This window comes from Haliotis rubra, unplaced genomic scaffold, assembly GCF_003918875.1.
Source record: "Haliotis rubra isolate DU_JTF1 unplaced genomic scaffold, ASM391887v1 Scf113, whole genome shotgun sequence".
NCBI classification, from domain to species: domain Eukaryota; kingdom Metazoa; phylum Mollusca; class Gastropoda; order Lepetellida; family Haliotidae; genus Haliotis; species Haliotis rubra.
Genome location: NW_025765037.1, coordinates 1652903 through 1676946, shown reverse-complemented (window position 1 = coordinate 1676946; position 24044 = coordinate 1652903). Strand labels below are relative to the sequence as shown.

Here is a 24044-nt window from a genome sequence, read left to right as displayed (position 1 = left end):
TAGAGAGATAGATAGATAGATAGATAGATAGATAAATAGGTAGGTAGGTAGATAGGTAGATAGACAGATAGATAGGTAGATAGATAGATAGATAGATTGTTAGATAGATAGATAGATAAATAGAACAAATGAACAACATATAATTGACGAAGGTCCATTTAGTAATTAGTAATTCATAACAGATGTAATTAGTTCAGATAACAATGGCATAATGGCAGCTTGCAAAGTACATTTGTAATTGAAATGCACCATTCACTGACTTAGCGCTTCCGACCAAGGTGATCCTGTAGCAAAGGAATTTCTCTCTTTTCATGTTTCTATTTCCATCTGATTATATCTCCAGTCTTATGTTGTAAACGGGTACAAGGCAGCAAAAGACATCAGTAATGAAATTGCTAATTAACGTGTAAATACTAATTAGTTTGTAACAGTCCCTTGTAGAACCTACTGAATGCTTTAAATGTGATTGGAATGGGACGTCAACAGTGTACGTGGAACAAACATTCAATGTAATAGGTTAATTCATTATGCATGGCCTATCAATATATCAGGTGGATGGATGAACTACACTATACAAATCCCTAAATCTTCCGATCGATCAGTGCATAGTCCTGAGTGCATGACACTATAGATAAAAAAATTTGTTTGACACTATTGAAGTTTTATTCTTTTAACGAAATATCAGAACTGCTTCTTGTCCCTTCGTCATGTGATTATAGAGTTAAAGTGTGCATATCTGCGTATGTGCGTGCGTGTGTGTATAAATACAAGATATGTTCACAAGGTAGCCAAGGTAGCATATCATCAAGCACAGGTACACTTGAACTGGTATATGTTTGCACAATACTCAACTGATAAAGGGACAAGACGTTGCTCTGAAACGTTGTTGAAAGTACCTCGCAATCACACAAAGTCAGCGATGATCTAACCAACCCTGCAACAAGGGTTCCACAAAATGGAAGTCTGACAACTGGTAAGTTCCTCACTCTGACAGTGTGAGTTCGAATCCCGGTTCGGATACTCAACCCCAAAAGCACTCATATCTTTACTATACTGAGAATTTGTAGTGCCAAATACAAGCATATGTTTGATTAAAGTATGAAAGTAAGTTTATGCCCTTTTCGCCACATAAACATACATGTTTGATTAAAGTATGAAGTAGGGTTTTGTCTTTTTGTCAAAACATACGCTTATCTTTGATTAAATATGAAAGTAAGTTTCTGGATTTTTGCCAACCAAATGTTTATCTTTGATTCAAGTATGAAAGTAAGTTGTTTTTTGTCAAACAAACGCTTATCTTTGATTCAAGCATGAAAGTAAGTTTATGCCATTTTGTCAAATAAACGCATATGTTTGGTTAATATATGAAACTAAGTTTATGCCTTTTGCCAAATACACGTAAATGTTTTATCAAAGTTTGAAAGAAAATTGACCAAACCAAATTTAATATTGTTTTCGATAATGAGAAGCCCGTGGATAGGAAAGGCTGACATTTACACAATTTATCACAAAGCGTAATAAAAAGCCAATTAAGACCAGCACTAATAAAACACAGATAACGTGAAAGAGCATGTCCATATTTGAACACCAGGCGACCTACAGAGCCTACATTAGTTCGAGTAGTTCAATGATTAATGTTGAGTCTTAAAAGAAAAACTCTCAGCTTTCTACATTGTCATTGTCTTACATTTTTGCCTGCTCAAGCTGAAGAGGTAAATTGATTTGGAACGAGAGATATCAAGTACATAAATGCAGACCAAGCCTTACTTGTTTCTTGTACATATACTCATAGCAGTCAAACATAATAAACAAGCTGAATGGACACTAATGCATGACTTCCGGGTATTGTTTTCCGCACGTTAGACCAGCTGTTGTTGACCAGTGTTAAACAAAGGGCATATTGTTCTGTCATCTGAATATTAACACAATCTACAATTTCATGAAACGATGGGCACGTTCTGTGGTTCTTTCGTGGAAATGGTTAGATTTCACAGGATGTTTTAATAATGAGCACTGATGGAAACGAAATGTTGCTTTAGTGTTTACCAAAAGAGTTTCAGTGATCCATTCATGGTCTTTACATCAGTATATTGCCTTTTGTGCCAGTGAAATCTGTTTCGGTGGATTACAGAGACTGGTCATTTTCTGTCCAGATAAAACACAAAACATAACATTAAGGCCATGGAATTGGAATTATCAAATTTTATCAAAAGATTTGCATGTACTGTTTTATCTCGTTTTCATATACGTTTTCATGTTTAATATATTCCGGTAATGCATCAGCTTGTTTGTAAGCCTCATAGACTAGGTACTAAATGCAACAAATGACACCTAAGCTCTGAAACTATACACTAATTACTATGCATTAATTAAACACCACCCTATTTTGAAAATAAGATGTGATGCTACAGAAAGTTAGGGTATGGCGGCCATCCATCAACCTGTAGTTAAAGAAGCTTTATCCATTGACAGTTTTACAAATACCAAAACCTTTTCGATTCTTTATGAAAGAATATGTTGATGAAAATGTGATGGGACTGAATTTTTACCCAAGATAACTATTCCTCTCCTGCTCAAACTACACAATTAAATTAAGTTTTGACTAAAAGGTTCATTCTCCACTAAACGTGCATTTAATAAATAATGGCGTCGCTTTGGAATAGTTAAAAAATGTTTTGTTGGTAATGCGCAATTGATACTCCAAAGTGTACCTTATGATATGACAGTGTCAGAATATGTTTAACAGAAGTTATAGAAACTGATTTTATTTACTCTCAGGCTCTTAAATGTGCCAGTTTTACATAAATATGCATGTCGCTAGTCAACAGAGCAGTAACAATTATATATGTCATATTCGAAATAGTGAACAAATTTTCTAAATATTAGATCTTAATGTTGTCTCGATAACATAAGAATATATTTAGTACGATTCCAATACTTTAGTATGTCAGTGTTTTTCAAGCCAGGCTCAGAGGTAGGTGTCTCCAAAATAATTAACAGATACGTTACCTAAAATCATGTTGCATTATGAAATCAAAATTAAAGGTATATAACAATAATTATAATGTCATCTCAACCGCAAATGAATATAAAACAATATTTAACAATCAGTTGAAAGATGCATGCTTTCACAATATTATGTTTTTTGAGAGAGTACTCTCAACTGTAACAAGTACGCGAAAATATCAACAGATACGTTACATATGTTGCCTCACATTTTGGAATGAATCGTCTTACATTCACCGACTCTCATACATCACGATCGTGCATGGAGTGTAGTGAGTAGTCTGGGAGTTATGGACCTTTTCTGGCTTTAACTGTTTGTCCAACACATCTAAATACATCTTATGTCCAACAGATACGTTAAGAACATATACATTACCAATACGTTACCACCGTGTCAAAATTTGAATTTTCCGCGTTAAGAACTAAAGTTTGACGTGATACTTAACGATGTTTTTATCACAGAAGCATTTCTGGTTCCTAGGAAGGACGCATGAGAAGGAACGTCACCAATCTGAAAGGTATATATTTATTATCCATGCAATCTTGTATCATCACCAGTCTAAACGTTGTAAAAACATGCTATATTTTCAACTTTACTAGATGGTAAAGCATGAAATTCTAGTTTTAGATAACCATCAACGATTCCTAAAGTATAAATGGGGTTTTAATTTCAAGTTCAGACAGTCATGGCCAAAACAGGGATCGAAATTAGAAAAGCCTCTCGCGAACGCAAGAAGAAATCTGATGATAACCAACGTAACTGAACCAGACACTACAGCTACTACAGTACTGCAGCATTTCTTGTTATCAGGATCAACCCCATCAGTACCACCTCTTCTTAGATAGAGTAGCTGCACAATACAAAGCGCTCCATGATCTGAAAATGAATTTGCCCCAAGGACATGCCGTGATACAGATGGACTTTTGCGGACTTTATATGCTAGACCATGGATGAAATTCAGTCTGTATTCAATACTGGAATGCTACCGCAGCTTCATTACACCCAGTTGTTGTTTACTTCAGGAGTGGCACAGTTTATTGAGTTTAGGTTTACGCCGCACTCAGCAATATTCCAGCTATATAGCATCAAGAGTGACACAGAAGACCTAATTCATAATAATTTGGTCTATGTGTCAGATGTCAGCTATCATAATGCTAATGCTGTGTACACCATCTTGCAGAAGCTGATACCTGAATTGTAAAATTTCTATCCAAAGCTTACGGATATCCATTACTGAACTTATAGTCCATCTTCCCAGTACAGAAACAGGTTTATGTTCAACATCATTGCAACCACACAGAATATTTTGACAACATCCGAGCCAGATGGAATTATGTTTGGTGTGGACATGGTAAAGGTCCGTGCGATGGGATAGAGGGGACATCTAAACGTATGGCAGCACATGCTATCAAACAAGGCATAGGTACAATTCAGGATGCCCGTAATCATTACAAATGGGCATCTGAGGATGAGAAATCAATCCGGTATATTTTCTACTCCCAGGATGAGTATGATGCTGCAGCAGTCTATCTTGCCTCACTGAAATCTAAGACAGTCCTTGGAACTATGAAGATTCATGATGTATAGTCTTCTGGAGACAGGGTTTTCTATGTTCGAGAGACGTCTTGTTACTGTGACAACTGTCTGAACTAGAATCAACCATGTAACGGATGGATTGTCCATGAGCTGACACCAGTAACAACCAACGTAACTGAACCAGACACTGCAGCTTTTACAGACCTACAACAATCCACATTATCAGATACACCTGGGGCTCTGCCAAAAGATACCGAGTTTACATCTATACAAGTCTAACACCGCCCAAATGTGGGGGGTATGCTAGCTGTGAAGGATGATGCTGACTGGTTTCCATTACAAGTGCTTGAGGTTGATATGGAGGATGCAGATGCCTCTATATCCTTCATAGCAAAGAAAACTGTTGAAGGTAAAATCTGACTGCAATGGCCAGACCATCGTGATGTCATCTGGTGTGCATTCCATGATATAATCATGCCAGTTGAAGTGACGTGCCTTGGGCGATCCGGAAGTTATTACAGAATGGCACCAGATCTTGTTCAGTCAGTCACAAATACCAAGACCACTATGTGAACAGATACGTTACTGATTTCATCTGTTGTATCGGTAAGGGTTCACTGGTTTTGGTTTAGCTGTATCCTACGTTGATCTCCTACATGTTAGTTTAAAGGTTAAAGGATTGTTGGTTTATATATGTTCGTTTTATAGTGAACCATATACGTGACAAGGGAGTGACAGATACGTGACAATTTGACTCTTGGTGAAAATAGTTTCTTGCAGAGGTTAAGTTAATATATTTTCATCTTTCTGTTCTTTGACCATATTGTGCACAGACAAATGCCTCATCTGGAGAAATATGTAAATTCTTGGTTCAATTCCTTTTTATGAAGAAAATGTAATGTTTGTAATCACTGAATAAATAGAGGAAGGTGTTTGTTCTTTTCACCCAAACACTGTTTGGCATACTTCAAAGTGCAACATGTACCCACTGGACATGTGTTTTGTACTACAAGAGGTATCAACAGTTCAATAAAATACATCAATATATGATATGTGCATGTTGTTTTGTATATAGTTTTCTCAACTAACAAGTGATGAAGTAACGTATCTGTCCATACACAGAAAGGGGTATATGAATGTTGACCACCATAACAACCAGCACAAGCATCGCACAGTCCAGCCACTTCAGACACATGCTCCCCTGACGTTACTCTGCAGCTTGCCTAAACAAATGGTAATCTATGAGACACTTTATTTCTCAGCACCCACACCCACCTATATTCACGTTTAGTGGAGAATTAGCCAAAATAACAATTCAAGTATATACCAAGATGACATTTACACATCAAGTAAGCTTTAATTATGCATAATCACCAAGAACCCGAATGTCAAAGATTTAGACCTTTTTCCAACAAATCAGATTGCTAATTGACAAAAACTGAAAAAGGCCACATTAATACCATGTTGTATTGAATAAACACTTCTCCTTGCCGGATACCGATAATTACAGCTAAAATTTGTTTGTTTTGTTTGTAAAGCAACTTTTACTGCATTTTAACATTTAACTGTTTTCAGTTTGACTGTAATTTCTCCTAAATCTTAGTTTACAAACTTTCATCCATTCACAATAAATAATGAGTTTATAGGCCACATAACAAACAATTAGTACTTTCACTTTTCAAAATAAGGTAACTTGTTTTACGACAGAGAAAAAACCTGTTTTAAATATAAGCAATTATCCTAATTAAAGTACATAATAATTTCAATTATGTTTACGTTTTTGAAATGTTAAATGCTTGCTCTATCAAATTACAAAGGTTATTTTTTGGAAAAAGTTTAGAATTTCATTTCAGACAAAATTAATTGGTAAAAATACAGGGTGGTGTTTATTTTATGCACGGGTGATATACATTTTGTAACTTTGACAATGTAATGATATTCTCAGCACTTGTTAACATACATAATATACGTAACTGTAAAAATATTATACTGTAATATTTTGAGCATGAATACTTGACTGAGGTGTCATGATGATAAAAAGAAAATTTGAAAATCATCATGAATAATTGATCTTGTTAAAGCGTTTCGTGGAATCGTTTGTGAAGAGACGATTACAAATAAATATTTCATCATTCCTTCCAGTTCATGTTTAGATGACAAGGTACTTTTCTGTCTCTATTTTACACCGACATTTCCACATGGTTAGACATTGAGAACAGTTCTTGCAACTGATATATAAGAAGTGAGCCCTTTCTCCACAATGACAAAGTGAAATTGTTTAAGCATGATTTGATGTAAAGTGGCCCATGTTTTCATTTGAAAAATTGTGGCTCACGTTTGGAAAAATGTTGGCCTATCCAGATGCGTCAACGAGTATAAACATACACATTCTCTGTCTTGTTCTGGTTGGTAATCTAGACAGCTATTTCATGAGAATGATTATTACTTGTTGCAGGTTCTGTATTTAAAGTACATGTGTACTCTGGCAAGTCAGATACATACACACAGAACTTAGTTACGCATCCCCTGATATATCTCACGATTGCATGAGCCCCGATCTTAACCCTTTAGAGCATATCTGGAACATGATTGGTCGTCGTGTGCAACAAAGGGATCCTACTGTACAGAACCTGGCCCGATTGGAAGCTGCGGTTACACTCGGTATTGACCTTGAAACGTCTAAGACACGCAAAATGACATTTTGTATGTTCACGAATAAATTCAACATTAAACATTCATTAAACATACCTGTACAGACATGGTTTTGTATAAAATCAGTGTGTGTTTATAATGAGCAATTGTCATCATAAAATCAACATGGATTCCAATCATTTTTGTCGTTTCTATGAGTAAAGGGATCAAACGGGTCAGAAAAACCCATGTTTTTCCATCGTAGTCACCACGAATAGTTTTATGTGAGTGTTGAAAAAAAAATCATTGCGAAAATACAGGGAGTTCTTTGTGTATATAACACCAGTGCAAGGGTGAAAATCAATTTGAAAAAATGACATTCCTTAAGAAAAACCAAGATGGCACCTAATAGTTGTCGTTGAATACTACTGGCAGATTGTAAAGGATAACACAAAATGAAACAGCATTACTACTATAATACGAACAGGGTTCGTTAATATTTCATTTAGCTTTCTAGTTTGTTTTCACTCATAGTGTGTGGGCGGAGTCTATGTATACAGATCGGTAGTTGTGGTCGCGTTAATAGTAATTAAAACCAAGAACATAAATGCCACAGTCATAAAAGCAAGAACGGATGCTGTTATGGTTATGAATTTCGCGAACACCTGGTGTCATTACTACCTCAAAGATATTTATACACAAGCATTGATCACTGGATTATCTGGTCCAGACACGATTATTTACAGACCGGCGCCATGTAGCTGGAATATTGCTGAGTGTGGCGTAAAACTAAACTCACTCACTCATGATCACTTATACACCAGCTTATCATATAATCGGAAAAATACATTGGAGTCTTTCTGATTTGGTATCATTATCTATTAATCTGGGCTGCGATCCACCAAGCGTTCGTAACGTTACGACCTGTCGTAACTCTATAGTTTATCATAGACTTACTAATGTCGTAGCGCTACGAACGCTTTGTGGATCGGGACCCAGGGCTATTGAGCTGGGATAAAGACTCTATTGTAATACTATTGGAGTGACTTACGATGACAGTATCAGTAAAGCGATACTATTAACAAAAAAGACTCTCACTCACAGAAAGGATTGTTATTGTGAACATATTCTTCCAAAAGTGCCTGGGGGCGGTGGGGTAGCCTAGTGGTTAAAGCGTTTGCTCGTTACGCCGAAGATCCGTGTTCCATTCCCCACATGGGTAAAGTGTGTGAAGTCCATTTCTGGTGTCCCTCTCCGTGATATTGCTGGAATATTGCTAAAAGCGGCGTAAAAACCATACTCACTCACACTAACAGTCCCTGCGTTATATCAATATCCCTTCCACCACGCTCGTACTATAATCCTAGGTACTACATTAAACAAGTCCCGATTCTGCACAGACTCAGAATTGCCCATTCCACGGAAGATGCTTTACCGTTTTCATTTCCTGTTTTCAGTTTGTTTGTTGTTTAACGCACCACACATTTGAAGCGGTCTGTAAATAATCAAGTCTGGACCAGACAATCCAGTGATTGGCATCATTAGCATCGATATTAGTAACTGGGATACGATGACACATGTCAATTAAATAAGCGAGCCTGACCACCCGATCCCATAAGTCGCCTCTTACAAACATAGGATGCTGAAAACCAATTGTAACCCGGATCTTCACGGGTCAAAAATATATTCTATAAGTCTAATGTGGTAAAAGAGTAATTTCACTCTGCGTTCAGTAGTGAATTGTACAGAGACTCCTTATCATAACAAGAATACTGTACTAGCGTAGGGTCAATAAACAAAGTATGAAATCTACACAATGAAAGCGAGGTATGCAACCTTGTATACACATATATAACGTCAGCGCTAAAGGATAATAAGTCTCGATTATCCTCTAAAAAGAATCCCATTTGTGTGAAGGGAAAATAGCTGTGAAAGTTATATGAATGGATCACTTAAAATCAGTGATGACACCAGGTGTTTGCGAAAAGGGTAAGCATGTCCTGCCCTACCGCTAGCACCTGAACCATTCTTCAAATTTGTACTATTGCCTGACCCTGCATATCAGTACTCCTGCCATGCTACGGCAGCCTGTAAACAAACTAATCAGATGACCCATTGACCGGAAAATCCAGTCATATAAATTTGATTTACGACTGCTGTGAAGAGGAACAGAGATTCCGATGCTTATAAGTAAAGACATAACATTCGGGAAATCAATTTATAAACAAATAAATTCATATTTATATACAAACAAGCGTTTTCTTGAATTGTCGCCGATTTTGCTTTCCAAAATACTGACTTCCTGGTTTTATTTGACAAGATGCCAAAGACCAACAAGCTCGTTAATTGTTTGTCCAGTAGAATGCAATGAACTATGTAAGCTAATATTATGTATACATGTGTTTCATAAGCCATTCATTGCCATTCATTTAACCTTTTAAACGTATGGCATCACCGATTTAAGATATTAATTCAAAAGAATCGGATGACCCTTAACTTCTTTTGAGTATTATAGTATACAATATATCACTATTATTATCATATAAAACCAGTTACTTGTATCGTTATTAACAATATAAGGTATATAGCATTTTATAGAGGATGTTAATGTTGAAATATACATGTTATTTGACAACATTAACAAAATATTTTATTTATTATATTTTGATCATTGTTTATAAATGATCGAGACATCGAGTAAGTCTGCATTTTATTACGCAACCCAACTACAGTCTCGCCCTTGAGTTCCTGGCAAAAGTGATATTCTACTTAGTGAAATATCATGTTATTCTACTTAGTGAAAATACCATTTTTATTTTCACAACTATTTACAGTATTTCACCCTTAAGAATATAATAAATCACTATTATTATCATATAAAATACTTGTATCGTTATTATCAATATCAGGTAGAAATTACTTTGTTGTGAAAAAGCAATCATTGTCAGTTCTGCTTACGATTTGATTTTGAGGTCTGGATCACAATCGATAAGCAAATTCTTCAAAATAACCCCAAAAAAGTAAATACCGTGCTTATTTATCGACTACTGTCGATCTGGTTCATAAGCAGGTTGATGTCATGTCGGTTTGAAGTGTTTTTGTTTTGTTTTTATTGTACAACAGAGTTGGGGTGTTCGAATGAGATTCAAGTCCAACGCAGATAAGCACATTACCGTAGAACATCGTTTTAACGACATTTAATAACGAGCTGTATGATAAGAGCTTTTTATATAGCTTTCGTTATTTGATTTGATTGCGTTTTATATTTCCCTTGACAATCGTTGCTGCAATAACAGTTAACACAGCACAGACCTTCATGAATATATATAAAGCATTGGAATCGATTGTAAGGACAAATCGCGCTGAGTGCAATGATGGCAAGAAAGTATAAACTACATAGACTTTGGGTTGGGCAGCGGTTCGCTGGGTTTGAAGTCCCACATGTGTGAGATGTGGAATTGCTGAAGTATTACTAAAGACGGCGTAAAACCATACTCCTTCATATTCCAACTCTAAATAAATGTTGCAATTACAAGATGCACTAGGGTGCCGTTGAACAAAGCAACCTTAGCGCTACGCCAGTCGTAAGTCTGTGTTAAGGTATGGGAGTTATGGTCACATTAGCGCTGAGATCGCTTTGTACAACGGCACCCAGGTCGAGGACTCAGTAAATAAATGTGGACAGACAAACCAGGGGTTGATATCATGAACACCGTTTGGGTATGTCACCACCTCATCCATCTCGTCCATTTATTTGATACTGGGGAATGTTGGAATGTTGAATTTCTTCACGGACAACGTCTATGTAACGTGTCGGGGTAGAATATCCGGACAAGAGGGATGCATCCACCAATGGTGCTCCCCTCCTTGCGAATGTCCCTTTTCGCGTATGAATCAGAATTTTTGGTCGCATTGGCAAAATCAAAAAAGGTAATTTGACTGCAGGTATATCGAAGATCCAATATTGTCAATAACCAAATAACCAATTCCTTTCCACTAGGGGCGATAGGGTAGCCTAGTGGTTAAAGCGTCGAAGATCCGGGTTCGGTTCCCCATATGGGCCTATTTCTGGTGTCCCCGCCGCGATATTGCTGGAATAGTGCTAAAAGCGGCGTAAAACTAAACTCACTCACTTACTCCCTTCCACTAATTTCCACTGGAAATTAAAGAGACCTCGTTTATTTCATATTTAGATCTATGCGTAAATATCCATAAGCCTGAATGACAAACGGGGTGATACCTACTTTCCCATAGTCAACTTTCTAGTCATGTCGAGCAATATTTCAACAGCTTCTGCATTTGGTATTTACTTTTCCCAACAGTTAAGGTACGACTGAGCATGCTCGCTTGCCCAAGATTTCAAAGAGCGTCAGAAGTTGAATCCTGTCACGGTTAAGGGACGCAACTCCGTACAGCCCTTAAAACGATCAGACCACTTAACGTGTGAACAGTTTATCCTTAAAGTAAAGACCTCAGTAAAGCTTTCAAAAGGTTTTATGGTAGATATGTGGAGGACATTTCAAAATTTGATGCATCGGTGACCAACATTTTCTCCGATGCAAGTCATTATTTTGACGTCCCGAACACTTGAGTTTGCATATTTTTATCATGGGTGCATCATAGAAGTAGGACACCGGTGGGGCAGGAGCCGCACACCTTTTCGCGAACACCTCGTATCATCACTGTTAAACCTGTGATTCATAAACACATACTTGACAGAGTATCTCATAGTGTCAATCACTGGATTGTCTGGTCCAGACTAGATTATTTACAGACTGCCGTCATGCAGCTATACTATTTCTGACTGCGGCGTTAAACAAACAAATACACATGATATAGTCGAAATTGTACCATCGACTCGGAAAACAATTGCCTTACATAGATTACTCAGCAACTTGTTCAAACAAGTCACGAATACATAGTTAATATGTACAAACATTGTACATCACATCTTATCCAATGTGTCTAAAAAACATCATTTACACCTGCAATTACTAAGAAAACGAATTCTTTATACAGATCTGATAAACTGACTAAAGTACTTACAGAACCAGATGTAAAAACAACTCGCTTGTGAGCCGGTGTTTTCGCCATCATGCGGTCCAGCATTTCACAAGCTGTAGTCGATTATGCACAGTAATTAGCATTATTAGTTATACGCGCACAGCCTTTGATCAAACCTCAAGAGATGTTACCCGAGTTCAGTTACTCTTGTGCAGTTTGGCTATGACGTCAATGCTTTGAATCCATTGTTCCAGTGCTCATAGTTGAAAGCCCGTGTTCAAGAGGGTCCATCTCCATTCGCCTACAGTGCATTTTGGCAACGCTGCCTATCGCCTACAGTAACGTTGGGTTTTAGTGCACTTTGCCTGCACTTTGAAAAATGCACCCCTTACATTTATTAGGGACTAGTCCAAAGTATTTTGTATGTTATTAATACTTTACCCTCTGTTGATATCAATTAACTAGACATCATCACAATTAAAGCGATGTAATCAGAAGACAAGACATAGCCATAGTTGTCAGTGAAATAGGTTCAGATGTAATAATAATATGATTAAAATTATCTGTTTAACTAATTAATGAGTGAGCGAGGATTATTTTACGCCGCAACAGAAAACGTGTTTAAATAGTTAATCGGGGGATTAAATGATGATGCAAAATCTTCAATATACAAATATTGTTGAATATGGAACATTTTGCATCATCATTTAACCTCACTGAACCCCGCCCCTCACATACCACCACAAGCTCCCCTCCCACCTCCCCGCCCCATTAATTATCCTCAGCAGCTGCTGGGGATCACCATTCTGTATTTAATATTCAATGATGTTTTCGCTTTTGAAATGTAAAATGCTTGCTCTATCAAATTACAAAAGTTACTTTTTGGAAAAAGTTCAGAATTTCATTTCAGACCAAATTAATTGGTAAAAATACAGGGTGGTGCTTATTTTATGCACGGGTGATATACATTTTGTAACTTTGACAATGTAATAATATTCTCAGCACTTGTTAACATACATAAATACGTAACTGTAAAAATATTATTCTGTAATATTGTGAGCCTGAATACTTGACTGAGGTGTCATGATGATAAAAATAAAATATAAAAAGAAAATTTGAAAATCATCATGAATAATTAACCTTGTTAAAGCGTTTCGTGGAATCGTTTGTGAAGAGACAATGACAAATAAATATTTCATCATTCCTTCCAGTTCATGTTTAGATGACAAGGTACTTTTCTGTCTCTATTTCCCATCGACATTTCCACATGGTTAGACATTGAGAATAGTTCTTGCAACTGATATATAAGAAGTGAGCCCTTTCTCCACAATGACAAAGTGAAATTGTTTAAGCATGATTTGATGTAAAGTGGCCCATGTTTTCATTGGAAAAATAGTGGCTCACGTTTGGAAAAATGTTGGCCTATCCAGATGCGTCAACGAGTATAAACATACACATTCTCTGTCTTGTTCTGGTTGGTAATCAAGACAGCAATTTCATGAGAATGATTATTATTTGTTGCAGGTATCTGTATTTAAAGTACTCAGTCAGATACATACACACAGAACCTAGTTACGCATCCCCTGATATATCTCACGATTGAATGAGCCCCGATCTTAACCCTTTGGAGCATATCTGGGACATGATGGTCGTCGCGTGCAACAAAGGGATCCTACTGTACAGAACCTGGCCCGATTGGAAGCTGCGGTTACACTCGGTATTGACCTTGAAACGTCTAAGATACACAAAATGGCATTTTGTATGTTCACATTCACGAATAAATTCAACATTAAACATTCATTAAACATACCTGTACAGACATGGTTTTGTATAAAATCAGTGTGTGTATATAATGAGCAATTATCATCCTAAAATCAACATGGATACCAATCATTTTTGTCGTTTTTATGAGTAAAGGGATCAAACGGGTCAGAAAAACCCATGTTTTTCCATCGTGGTCACCACGAATAGTTTTATGTGAGTGTTGAAAAAAAAATCATTGCGAAAATACAGAGAGTTCTTTGTGTATATAACACCAGTGCAAGGGTGAAAATCAATTTGAAAAACTGACATTCCTTGAGGAAACCAAGATGGCACCTAATAGTTTTCGTTGAATACTACTGGCAGATTGTAAAGGATAACACAAAATGAAACAGCATTACTACTACATTACGAATAGGGTTCGTTAATATTTCATTTAGCTTTCTAGTTTGTTTTCACTCACAGTGTGTGGGCGGAGCCTATATATACAGATCGGTAGTTGTGGTCGCGTTAATAGTAATTAAAACCAAGAATATAAATACCATAGTCATAAAAGCAAGAACGGATGCAGTTATAGTTATGAATTTCGCGAACACGTGGTGTCATACTACCTCAAAGATATTTATTCACAAGCATTGATCACTGGATTATCTGGTCCAGACACGATTATTTACGGACCCCCGCCATGTAGCTGGAATATTGCTGCGTGTGGCGTAAAACTAAACTCACTCACTCATGATCACTAACACACCAGCTTATCATATAGTCGGTAAACTACATTGGAATCTTTCTGATTTGGTATCATGATCTATTAATCAGGGCTATTGAGCTGGGCTAAAGACTCTATTGTAATATTATTGGAGTGACTTACGATGACAGTATCAGTAATGCGATACTGTTAACAAAAAAGGGGCGGTGGGGTAGCCTAGTGGTTAAAGCGTTGGCTCGTCACGCCGAAGACCCGGGTTCGAATCCCCACATGGGTACAATGTGTGAAGCCCATTTCTGGTGTCCCCCGCCGTGATGTTGCTGGACTATTGCTAAAAGCGGCGTAAAACCAAACTCAGTCAGTCAGTTAATATAAAAGACTCTCACTCACATAAAGGATTGTTATTGTGAACATATTCTTCAAACAGTGCCTGGGGGCGGTGGGATAGCCTAGTGATTAAAGCGTTTGCTCGTTACGCCGAAGATCCGTGTTCCATTTTTCCACATGGGTACAGTGTGTGAAGTCCATTTCTGGTGTCCCTCTCCGTGATATTGCTGGAATATTGCTAAAAGCGGCGTAAAAAACCGTACTCACTGACACAAACAGTCCCTGCGTTATATCATTATCCCTTCCACCAAGCTCGTACTATAATCCTAGGTGCTACATTAAACAAGTCCCGATTCTGCACAGCCTCAGAATTGCCCATTCCAAGAAAGATTCTTTACAATTTTCATTTCCTGTTTTCAGTTTGTTTGTTGTTTAACGCACCACACATTTGAAGCAGTCTGTCAATAATCGAGTCTGGACCAGACAATCCAGTGATTGGCATCATTAGCATCGATATTTGTAACTGGGATACGATGACACATGTCAATCAAATAAGCGAGTCTGACCACCCGATCCCGTTAGTCGCCTCTTAAAAAACATTGGTTGCTGAAAACCAATTGTAACCCGGATCTTCACGGGTCAAGAGTAATTTCACTCTGCGTTCAGTAGTGAATTGTACAGAGACTCCTTATCATTACAAGAATACTGTAATAGCGTAGGGTCAATAAACAAAGTATAAAATCTACACAATGAAAGCGAGGTATGACAACCTTGTATACACATATACAACGTCAGCGCTAAAGGATAATAAGTCTCGATTATCCTCAAAAACGAATCCCATTTGTGTGAAGGGAAAATGGCTGTGAAAGTTATATGAATGGATCACTTAAAATCAGTGATGACACCAGGTGTTTGCGAAAAGGGTAAGCATGTCCTGCCCTACCGCTAGCACCTGCCACTTTTCAAATTTGTACTTTTGCCTGACCCTGCATATCAGTACTCCTGCCATGCTACGGCAGCCTGTAGACAAACTAATCAGGTGACCGATGGACCGGAAAATCCTGTTATATATATTTGATTTACGACTGCTGTGAAGAGGAACAGAGATTCCGATGCTTATAAGTAAAGACATAACATTCGGGAAATCAATTTATAAACAAATAAATTCATATTTATATACAAACAAACGTTTTCTTGAATTGTCGCCGATTTTGCTTTCCAAAATACTGACTTCCTGGTTTTATTTGACAAGATGCCAAAGACCAACAAGCTCGTTAATTGTTTGTCCAGTAGAATGCAATGAGCTATGTAAGCTAATATTATGTATACATGTGTTTCATAAGCCATTTATTGCCATTCATTTAACTTTTTAAACGTATGGCATCACCGATTTAAGATATTAATTCAAAAGAATCGGATGACCCTTAACTTCTTTTGAGTGGTATAGTATACAATATATCACTATTATTATCATATAAAACCAGTTACTTGTATCGTTATTAACAATATAAGGTATATAGCATTTTATAGAGGATGTTAATGTTGAAATATACATGTTATTTGACAACATTAACAAAATATTTTATTTATTATATTTTGATCATTGTTTATAAATGATCGAGACATCGAGTAAGTCTGCATTTTATTACGCAACCCAACTACAGTCTAGCCCTTGAGTTCCTGGCAAAAGTGATATTCTACTTAGTGAAATATCATGTTATTCTACTTAGTGAAAATACCATTTTTATTTTCACAACTATTTACAGTATTTCACCCTTAAGAATATAATAAATCACTATTATTATCATATAAAATACTTGTATCGTTATTATCAATATCAGGTAGAAATTACTTTGTTGTGAAAAAGCAATCATTGTCAGTTCTGCTCAAGATTTGATTTTGAGGTTTGGATCACAATCGATAAGCAAATTCTTCAAAATAACCCCAAAAAAGTAAATACCGTGCTTATTTATCGACTACTATCGATCTGGTTCATAAGCAGGTTGATGTCATGTCGGTTTGAAGTGTTTTTGTTTTGTTTTTATTGTACAACAGAGTTGGGGTGTTCGAATGAGATTCAAGTCCAACGCAGATAAGCACATTACCGTAGAACATCGTTTTAACGACATTGAATAACGAGCTGTATAATAAGAGCTTTTTATATAGCTTTCGTTATTTGATTTGATTGCATTTTATATTTCCCTTGACAATCGTTGCTGCAATAACAGTTAACACAGCAAAGACCTTCATGAATATATATAAAGCATTGGAATCGATTGTAAGGACAAATTGCGCTGAGTGCGATGATGGCAAGAAAGTATACACTACATAGAGTTTGGGTTGGGCAGCGGTTCGCTGGGTTTGAATTCCCACATGTGTGAGATGTGGAATTGCTGAAGTATTACTAAAGACGGCGTAAAACCATACTCCTTCAGATTCCAACTCTAAATAAATGTTGTTTTACACGGCAATTACAAGATGCACTAGGGTGCCGTTGTACAAAGCAACCATAGCGCTATGCCAGTCGTAAGTCTGTGTTAAGGTATGGGAGTTATGGTCACATTAGCGCTGAGATCGCTTTGTACAACGGCACCCAGGTCGATGACTCAGTAAATAAATGTGGACAGACAAACCAGGGGTTGATATCAAGAACACCGTTTGGGTATGTCACCACCTCATCCATTTCGTCCAGTTATTTGATATTGGGGAATGTTGGAATGTTGAATTTCTTCACGGACAACGTCTATGTAACGTTTAAGGGTAGAATATCCGGACAAGAGGGATGCATCCACCAATGGTGCTCCCCTCCTTGCGAATGTCCCTTCTTGCGTATCAATCAGAATTTTTAGTCGCATTGGCAAAATCAAAAAAGGTAATTTGACAAAGAACTTAGACTGCAGGTATATCGAAGATCCAATATTGTCAATAATCAAATAACCAATTCCCTTCCACTAGGGGCGATAGGGTAGCCTAGTGGTTAAAGCGTCGAAGATCCGGGTTCGATTCCCCACATGGGCCTATTTCTGGTGTCCCCGCCGCAATATTGCTGGAATAGTGCTCAAAGCGGCTTAAAACTAAACTCACTCACTTACTCCCTTCTACTAATTTCCACTGGAAATTAAAGAGAACTCGTTTATTTCATATTTAGATCTATGCGTAAAGATATCCATAAGTCTGAATGACAAACGGGGTGATTCCTACTTTCCTATAGTCAACTTTCTAGTCATGTCGTGCAATATTTCAACAGCTTCTGCATTTGGTATTTACATTTCCCAACAGTTAAGGTACGACTTAGCATGCTCGCTTGCCCAAGATTTCAAAGAGCGTCAGAAGTTGAATCCTGTCACGGTTAAGGGACGCAACTCCGTACAGCCCTTAAAACGATCAGACCACTTAACTTGTGAACAGTTTATCCTTAAAGTAAAGACCTCAAAAGGTTTTATGGTAGATATGTGGAGGACATTTCAAAATTTGATGCATCGGTGACCAACATTTTCTCCGATGCAAGTCATTATTTTGACGTCCCGAACACTTGAGTTTGCATATTTTTATCATGGGTGCATCATGGAAGTAGGACACCGGTGGGGCAGGAGCCGCACACCTTTTCGCGAACACCTCGTATCATCACTGTTAAACCTGTGATTCATAAACACATACTTGACAGAGTATCTCATAGTGTCAATCACTGGATTGTCTGGTCCAGACTAGATTATTTACAGACTGCCGTCATGCAGCTATACTATTTCTGACTGCGGCGTTAAACAAACAAATACACATGATATAGTCGAAATTGTACCATCGACTCGGAAAACAATTGCCTTACATAGATTACTCAGCAACTTGTTCAAACAAGTCACGAATACATAGTTAATATGTACAAACATTGTACATCACATCTTATCCAATGTGTCTAAAAAACATCATTTACACCTGCAATTACTAAGAAAACGAATTCTTTATACAGATCTGATAAACTGACTAAAGTACTTACAGAACCAGATGTAAAAACAACTCGCTTGTGAGCCGGTGTTTTCGCCATCATGCGGTCCAGCATTTCACAAGCTGTAGTCGATTATGCACAGTAATTAGCATTATTAGTTATACGCGCACAGCCTTTGATCAAACCTCAAGAGATGTTACCCGAGTTCAGTAACTCTTGTGCAGTTTGGCTATGACGTCAATGCATTGAATCCATTGTTCCAGTGCTCATAGTTGAAAGCCCGTGTTCAAGAGGGTCCATCTCCATTCGCCTACAGTGCATTTTGGCAACGCTGCCTATCGCCTACAGTAACGTTGGGTTTTAGTGCACTTTGCCTGCACTTTGGAAAATGCACCCCTTACATTTATTAGGGACTAGTCCAAAGTATTTTGTATGTTATTATTACTTTACCCTCTGTTGATATCAATTAACTAGACATCATCACAATTAAAGCGATGTGATCAGAAGACAAGACATAGCCATAGTTGTCAGTGAAATAGGTTCAGATGTAATAATAATATGATTTAAATTATCTGTTTAACTAATTAATGAGTGAGGAGGGTTATTTTACGCCGCAACAGCAAACGTGTTTAAATAATTAATGGGGGGATTAGATGATGATGCAAAATCTTCAATATACAAATGTTGTTGAATATGGACCATTTTGCATCATCATTTAGCCTCACCGAACCCCCGCCCCTCACAACCCACCACAACCTCCCTCCCACTTCCCCACCCCATTAATTATACTCAGCAGCTGCTGGGGATCACCATTATGTATTTAATATTCGTATTGTTTGTCTTCAAACTCCCGACAAAAAAGAATCTAAGACCTCAAGGAATTCAATTCAAACCGAAAAGCCGCCGACTTTTAAACCAGAACACTTCCTACCGCAATCGATATATTTCACGCATATATACATATATAACTGGTTTTGTAGAGTGAGAGAGTGAGCTTTTAGTTTTTACGCCGCTTTTAGTAATATTCCAGCAATATCACGGCGGGGGACACCATAACTGGCTTTCAAACACTGTGGGGAATGTAACCGGGAATCCAGGTTTTACAGAGGTCCATAGTGTCCCCTCTATTATAATTAACGACTCTAAAGCTGCATAAAGGGCGTGAAGAAAGCAGTAGATGAACGTACGTTATGGTTTCCAATATGGCTACCCGTTCTACGCACGCCGCACACGCACTCACATACGAGCCACGAACGACACAGGCTCAGTACAGGTGAGCTAAATTCACTGACATGAATAATACCCCGTATGGATATGAAGTGTGGGCGACTGATGAAAAACAGCCAAAACACTGAAATAGACATTGTCAACTTGCTATGGGCGCAGCACCAGTGCGTCATACACAAAAAGTACATTTGTCGGGTACAACTGACTTCTGTATGTCCTGAGGCAAACAACGAAAGCGCGAATCGGCAGTTTGCCGTCGTTATTTATTTATGAGCAGTGTAGAATCAACATTAAATATTAAAGAATTACTTAAAATCTATTTTATATGGCAACTCCCGTGTCAGTAAAACAGGGGGTAAAAAATGAGGTCGACAAATGAATCAATATCGATTATATGTTATTCGTTGGGTAAATAGTACATCACAGGTGAGCCCCACTCGGGTTAGTACAGGTGTATAGCAGATGCAATCAATAAACGCGATTTCGTATAATTAACAAATAGTAAACTGACAACCAGTGCTTGTGTAACTAAATGACGCATAGCAGGACGCTACCTCCGGGAATTACTACATTATTACATTAAAGAGAATCCACAATAGCTGTAACAAAGTTGAACTATGTCTCCGTTTCATTCTCCACATATACATAAATCATTCATTGCGGTACTACATTTCCTATGTTAACAATAACAATTAGTTCTTTAGAATAAAGGATCATATGTCGTTATGGTGGTAGGTTTACATTATTCATATTGAGACTTTTGAAGGAATGGGATTATGTCATGTGTTGCTGCCAGGGAGACACATATAGGATCAACAGAAGCAGGCAGTGCTGCCATACAGACACGTTTAGGATCAACAGATGCAGGTAGTACTACCATACAGACACGTATAGGATCAACAGATGCAGGTAGTGCTGCCATACAGACACATATAGGATCAACAGATGCAGGTAGTGCTGCCATACAGACACATACAGGATCAACAGATGCAGGTAGTACTGCCATACAGACACATACAGGATCAACAGATGCAGGTAGTACTGCCATACAGACACATATAGGATCAATCAACAGATGCAGGTAGTGCTGCCATACAGACACATATAGGATCAACAGATGCAGGTAGTGCTGCCATACAGACACATATAGGATCAACAGATGCAGGTAGTGCTGCCATACAGACACATACAGGATCAACAGATGCAGGTAGTGCTGCCATACAGACACATATAGGATCAACAGATGCAGGTAGTGCTGCCATACAGACACATACAGGATCAACAGATGCAGGTAGTGCTGCCATACAGACACATACAGGATCAACAGATGCAGGTAGTGCTGCCATACAGACACATATAGGATCAACAGAGGCAGGTAGTGCTGCCGTACAGACACACATAGCATCAACAGATGCAGGTAGTGCTGCCATACAGATCCATACAGGATCAACAGATGCAGGTAGTGCTGCCATACAGATACATACAGGATCAACAGATGCGGTAGTGCTGCCATACAGATACATATAGGATCAACAGATGCAAGTAGTGCTGCCATACAGACGCGTACAGGATCAACAGATGCATTTAGTGCTGCCATACAGACACATACAGGATCAACAGATGCAGGTAGTGTTGCCATACAGACACATATACGATCAACAGATGCAGGTAGTGCTGCCATACAGGCACATATAGGATCAACAGATGCAGGTAGTGCTGCCATACAGATACATACAGGATCAACAGACGCAGGTAGTGCTGCCATACAGACACATATAGGATCAACAGACGCAGGTAGTGCTGCCATACATACACATATAGGATCAACAGACGCAGGTAGTGCTGCCATACAGACACATATAGGATCAACAGACGCAGGTAGTACTGCCATACAGACACATACATGATCAACAGATGCAGGTAGTGCTGCCATACAGACACATATACGATCAACAGATGCAGGTAGTGCTGCCGTACAGACACATACAGGATCAACAGATGCAGGTAGTGCTGCCATACAGATACATACAGGATCAACAGACGCAGGTAGTGCTGCCATACAGACACATATAGGATCAACAGATGCAGGTAGTACTGCCATACAGACACATATAGGATCAACAGACGCAGGTAGTGCTGCCATACAGATACATAGAGGATCAACAGATGCGGTAGTGCTGCCATACAGATACATACAGGATCAACAGATGCAGGTAGTACTGCCATACAGACACATATAGGATCAACAGATGCAGGTAGTGCTGCCATACAGACACATACAGGATCAACAGATGCAGGTAGTGCTGCCATACAGACACATATAGGATCAACAGATGCAGGTAGTACTGCCATACAGGCACATATAGGATCAACAGATGCAGGTAGTGCTGCCATACAGACACATACAGGATCAACAGATGCAGGTAGTGCTGCCATACAGACACATACAGGATCAACAGATGCAGGTAGTGCTGCCATACAGACACATATAGGATCAACAGATGCAGGTAGTACTGCCATACAGACACATATAGGATCAACAGATGCAGGTAGTGCTGCCATACAGACACATATAGGATCAACAGATGCAGGTAGTGCTGCCATACAGACACATATAGGATCAACAGATGCAGGTAGTGCTGCCATACAGACACATACAGGATCAACAGATGCAGGTAGTGCTGCCATACAGACACATACAGGATCAACAGATGCAGGTAGTGCTTCTAGGGAGGCATACAATATCAACTGATAAAGGGGTTGCTAGGCCGAACCGTACGAAGTGAACTTAATGCTTGTTTTTTATTACTGTCACCAGTTTTGAACGGGGGATATCACCTAACTTTTGTAGATCGTGTGCGACTTCAAACTTTCAAACCAACAAATCATATTTAAGAATGTGGGACTTGTTGCAAACCGATAAACATCGTTAAATATTTTCACCGAGGATGAAACGTGCAAAAGTGTCTTGTTGTCACAACATGGCTGACGCCTCTAATCGTAGAGATAAATTCTGGGATGCATGTTTAAACGGATGAAGAAAAGATGCATCATCACGTTCTGAACATATCTGTTACAAATATCCAGCATTGTTTGATATATAAATATATTATTGTATGATGGTATGATTTGATTATGAACCTGGACCTTGCTATGACTTTGACTCACCTTGGCCTCAATACGGGAAGTAACATGTTCGTTGGATTTGAGTTCTTTCTCCAGGCTATCCCACTTCCGGGTTAGAGTGGCGCGCCGCCGACTTGCGTCGGTGATGGGCGGGGGTTCTCTTTTGACGCTCATTGCGGGAAACACCTTATTTCGATTCCCCGCCATCATGGAGAAGTCACCTGGAAACACAAGATATCCTGATCATATTACATATACCTGGAATGATTGTGTGGAAAATGTTCTGAAACTGTGCAAAAAAACGTTATAGCATTCTTCCTCATCAGTGTTCTTACTTTCAAACCCGTGAATGCCCGGGTGATAATTGATCTTCAGTAACCCATGCTTGTCGTAAGAGGCGACTAACGGGATCGGGTGGTCAGGCTCGCTGACTTGGTTGACACATGTCATCGGTTATCAGTTGCGTAGATCGATGCTCATGCTGTTGATCACTGGATTGTCTGGTCCAGACTCGATTATTTCCAGACCCCTCCATATAGCTGGAATATTGCTGAGTGCGGCGGAAAACTCAACTCTCTCACTCCTACACTCAAGCCCTTAGTAAACTTTCAAAAGATTTATGATAGACATGTAGAGGCGGTTTCCAAATTTGATGCATCATATGCTCCCATGTTAGTAATTGACTTGCCTGACATGTGTTTGTGACAGGTGACACCGATGGGGCAGAATGTTCACTAACTCATAATGATTCGTAAACACTTGCACATAACGTAGTA

At 38.4% G+C, this 24044-nt stretch overlaps 1 protein-coding gene across 1 annotated transcript in view; it reads right to left on the bottom strand.

The window, feature by feature from the left end:
* Nucleotides 1-23479, bottom strand: part of LOC124291703 (myb-like protein X) — a 43091-nt gene extending 19612 nt beyond the window's left edge. Inside the window, exon 1 of the mRNA XM_046728766.1 lies at nt 23311-23479. Coding sequence (XP_046584722.1) covers nt 23311-23475 — 165 coding nt within the window. The 5' untranslated portion in view covers nt 23476-23479. The remainder of the gene's footprint in view (nt 1-23310) is intronic.
* Nucleotides 23480-24044: the final 565 nt, after the last annotated feature.